The 4,733-nt window shown below is 52.8% G+C and overlaps 1 protein-coding gene across 1 annotated transcript; it reads right to left on the bottom strand.

Annotated features, from left to right (window-relative positions):
• Positions 1 to 1,944: 1,944 nt before the first annotated feature.
• LOC127328905 (uncharacterized) lies at positions 1,945 to 4,363 on the bottom strand. Its single transcript, XM_071826311.1, is given in 2 exon segments — positions 1,945 to 2,236; positions 2,239 to 4,363. Coding segments are annotated over 2 exon segments (2,088 nt in total). The 5' UTR covers positions 4,243 to 4,363; the 3' UTR covers positions 1,945 to 2,152.
• Between the last annotated feature and the right edge of the window lie 370 nt (positions 4,364 to 4,733).

Genomic DNA, 4,733 nt, shown 5'->3' with positions numbered 1-4,733 from the left:
CTCTCCCCTGACCGGCTCGAGGCTGGTGATCCTTGTAGGAGAAGACTTTGGAAAGATCATCCGGGTGCAAAAGTCCACAAAAGGACATCAAATCCCACAAATCGGGGGCCACTGTAGAGCAACAATGGCCCGCCCCTGGACATGCCATCATGGCCCGGCTTCCCCGGGCGCCGCAGGCTACGATCGTGGCCTAGATCCGCCTACGTCACGCCGCCCTCGACACGTCTTGTCTCCGCCAGGCGTGACAGAAAGGACAAGACAGGACAGGCAGCCGGGCGACACGGCGCCTCGGGAAGGCGCGAAGGAGCCGGAGCCGGCGGAGCCGGCGCCATAGACTGTAGGGACTTCTTTGTAACATTCCGGGCACTATATAAGCAGGACTACCACCCGTTTGCACGGGGACGATCGACCAAACTCTCATTTGATACCTAGAACCGCTCGGGAGAGAGGTCTTCTTCTACCTCCAGCCCTCTCTTAGCAGCCGGATACAGCTCAAGGAGCACCATTGTATTATCACTCACCTTACATACACTCTAGAGCAGGAGTAGGGGTGTTACCTCCACACGAGGGCCCCGAATCTGGGTACGTTGTTGTGTCGCTCGTGCTCATACCTGCATCCGGAAACCGTCGTGGGCCATTGGCCGAAACCATCGACTTTAGCCATCCTATGACATATGCCGTGACGATACAACGACAACGAGGGATACTTTTTTCCTACATGGGTGGCAGCATAGTCTACGGATTGAAGCTCCACCCACACCTTAGGCGTCATATGATTCATCGCTTCGATATGTATTTCGCCTATTTTTTTCCGACTTTTGACTTGAAATATATAAACGGCTATGTGCATCATGATTATGCATCGAAAAAAGCTATCAGGTTATTTACATACAACTACCTTGCTGGTGGAGGCCAATTCATGGGACCATGCTAGACGACGCTCCGCCCAGGCCTTGTTTGACGGACCGCGAGAACAAGACTTGGATGGTTCTGCCTCTATCAACGTTGGGCAAAGCTCACGGCCGTTCTTCCTTCCCTTCTTTCTTCTTCATATTTTCTTTGTTCTCCCTGAGCTAGTTTAGATTTTAGAATTTTCCTTGCCGTCTCGGCAGTTTGTACTGTCGGGAGATCTTCTTCCTATTGTACTCTCCTTTCCGTCAAAAAGTCAAACGTGACACTCAGGAATTAACAAACAATAGAGTTATAAAAATCTCCAGTCCTCCACGAATACCAACTGACACACACACACGACAACCTGCAGCAGGCCAGCAGTTCGATTCATGCAACTAATTTCGTTTGAGGGTGTTAGACATAAGCAAGCAAACGAAAATCTGGTTTCGTTGTCCAGGTTTTCTATGCTCGGTGACCCGGTCGTCCTATAACCTCTAAAGTGACATCTAATAGATAATTAACATTAGATTTTCTCTATTGTTTTGCCTGAATTCACAAAATAAAATAGCCTGACAAATTATGGGGTGTCTCTACGTTTTTCACTATCGATAAGTTCCGTGCTAGCAAAATTTAAACTCATATCTTGATTTTTCTTAACCTTTTGTTTATAAGAATAAGAAGTAATAAAATGGCCTCACATATTGGATGGGAAAGGCAGACATACACACATATACGTATGACATATCAATTAGTTTGAAGAATATACTAAGTGATGTGACTATGAGTATGAAATTACTTTGTTTTTGTATAAAAACAAATTACGATGACATATTTGAATTATTGCAACAACAATGGATGTCTTTTGACGGGTCTCAAGTGAAATGAGGCATGCGGCTTTAGGAAAATGTTCCATAATATATGAGTGAGTTTGATACCGATAGGCGGGACATTAGAAAAACGTTCCATAATTGTACTTTTTATTAGAAACAAAATTATACACAATTTTTTAAAAGCGAAACATGAGAAATATAACCATGTATAGGACATGGTATATTTGGAATGAAAGAGATTAATAAGATAAATATTATTGTACTGTATATCATATTAAATAAAATACCAAAATACAAATACCGTGCTAGTTTTGTAAATGATTACATTGGGTATTTGCAGCTAAGTCTCCAACTCCAGGAACAGAACGCACATCCTTGTTCATGGACAAATTAGGAGCTGGGTAGGCGCAGGCGGCAGGCAGAGGCAGCTACTAGTTCTGGACGATGAGCTTAGCCCTGGCATGGCCGGCCTCGACCCTGTACTGGTCACCAATGCCCTGTACTGGTCACCAATGCCGAAGTGCGCCATGAGCAGCCACAGCACTGTGAGCAGCTCCCCGCCGTGGCTCAGCTGCTTGGCGTGGAAGTTGCCCCTGCACTTGCCCGCCGCGTAGCACATCATTTCCACCCACACCCCGGCCACCAGCCTCCACCGCTTCCTCTCCTCGACCCCCCGCAGCTGCTCCGCTAGCCGGCACGCGTCGAACAGCACCGACTTGCTCCGGTCCCCCTTCACCTTTCGCGGGTCGATATCCGTCTTTACCGCCGCCAGGGCGCTCGCGCCCTGCCGCTCCCCCATGCGCGCCTCGCCGCCCCGCAGCCGTAGGAAGAAGTTCTTGGCCTCCGCGCAGGTGTCACCGAACCGGATCTGCCCAATGCTCGCCGTCAGCATGAAGGGCCGCATCACCAGCAGGAAGAGCATGTAATTTGCTATCTCCCTGCTCGCCCCTGGCAACTGGGATCCACTGTTGAGGTCGCCCTCGTCCGCGTCCTCATCGCGCGTCTCATAGAAGCAGAGGTCAGTGGCGATGTGCCAGAGGATGATGCTCTCGTCGAACTCGACATCGTCGACGCTCCACCCGAGCTCCTGGTAGCACCCCTTGCGCTGGAGAATCCACTGTCCCCGGTGATCCCCGAACCGCCGGTAGCTCATTGGATCTGGCGTGCTGTTCGCCTTGTCCTTGAGCTGCCTGAAGATAAGCTGCTTGAGCACCAGGGACACGCCGATGTGGTTGGTGTACCATAAGCTGTCCCACGTCGTCTTCACGCCGATGTTGTAATCCCACTCGAGGCTCTCGAGCACTCTCGTCAGCCATGTTGACTTGTCCTTGAGGCAGTAGCTGACGAGATTGTACTGAGCCATCTGGTTCGACCAGCGTGGTCTTGCCTCCGGCATGAAGTACTTGACGCCCAGGAAGACCACTCTGCTCGCCGCCGAGTGGCATTTGTCAGGCTTCCGCAGGTCGGCGTAGCTCCACGAGGAGATGGCCATCAGGAGGATGCCGTAAATCTCCAATAAGATTGCACCGACGAGGAGCACGTAAGAGACGGCAACGTCGGCCTCCTTGTAGCCTCCCTTGTCGGCCTTGGAGAAGACGAGGAGCGACATGATGGGCGCGCCGAGGGTGAAGACGCGGAGGTAGCGGCCGGAGGGGCAGTGTATGACGGGGGACTTGGAGTGGAGCGACTCGTACATGAGCTGGAGCTCGATCTCGACGACCTTGTAGGCCTGGTCGCTCTTTAGGCGCCGGAAGAAGGCGAGGCTGTCGGTGCGGTCCTGGAAGCTGAGGATGAGGTCGACGAAAAGGCGGCGGAAGGTGTGGAAGAACACGTGCGCCTTGGCGACGAGCTCGTCGTACTCCATCGGCTCCTCTGCGACGTGGACGTCGTCTCCGGGCGGCCGCTCGGGGACGATGACGATCTCAGCGCGCAGGCCGGCATCCTTGCTGGAGTGGTACTCCTCCATGAACATGGCGTAGTTGGGTCCCGGGTCTGGGCGTGTGAGCATGGAGCTGCGCAGGCTGCTCATGCTAGCCGACTTGAGCGCCCAGGTGCGCTCGGCATACTTGAGTACGCCAGAGACAAACATGAGGACGGCGGGGACGATGAGGCCCCCATTGGAGGGGCGGGACTTCCAGTAGACGAAGAGCGCGAGGGCGACCTGGGTGACGAGGCTGAGGAGGTGGCGGAGCCAGAGCTCGTTGTCCTCGATGGCGAAGGCGGTGATGGTGTCCTGGCCGCCGAGGTGGAGGATGAGGAAGGGCGCCCACAAAACGACGAGGTGCAATTCGGTGTCCCCGTCGGCATGGCAGAGCTTCTGGCTCAGGGAGAGGGAACCGAGCGCGTAGATGGCGATGGAATCGGCGAGGAGGTAGGCGACCCAGAGCAGAAAGTGCAGCCAGGACGCAACGTTGCGCTTGCGCAGGCCGCCGGTGAAGAGGAGAAATACCTGCAGGGAGAGGCTGCCGAGGAGAAGCACCCGGATCTCCCACTCTCCCCACACCCTCCAAAGGCTCTTCATCGATCTCTCGCTGGCAGCTGACCGGCCGGTCGAGACGAGAGACAGGACGACGCCTCGAGCTTCACTCGATAGCAAGTCTCTGTTGACTCGAGATTGCTTAAAAAATCTCGGTGTTTCGTTGCCTTCATCGTAGTCGATCGTCCCCGTATGCCCTGCCCCCGTGGCCCATTTTCGTCCGCCCCGTCTAACCCCCGGTCCAACGAGTCAAACCTCTCCTCCTTTCTTAAGAGCATCTCCAACATGGGCGCTAGATTAAATTTGTGTTTACAGCCGCAAGGTCTTCAAATTCTTTCTTCTTTCAGAACACAATCTTGTACTCTTCTGAAGATTTGTTAATATCTTTTAGACTATACTAGGAAACATGCCCGTGCGTTGCACCGGAGGAAAACAACTTTAAATGAAAACTTTGGGATGACCCGTATTTTACCCCAAAATCAATCCAACATGTGTTCCCCCTTCTTCAATTTTCTCCTCCAACAAAGCACATTGGC

The sequence above is a fragment of the Lolium perenne genome, chromosome 2 (assembly GCF_019359855.2).
Source record: "Lolium perenne isolate Kyuss_39 chromosome 2, Kyuss_2.0, whole genome shotgun sequence".
Classification (NCBI taxonomy): domain Eukaryota; kingdom Viridiplantae; phylum Streptophyta; class Magnoliopsida; order Poales; family Poaceae; genus Lolium; species Lolium perenne.
This window is presented reverse-complemented; position numbering and strand designations above follow the sequence as displayed.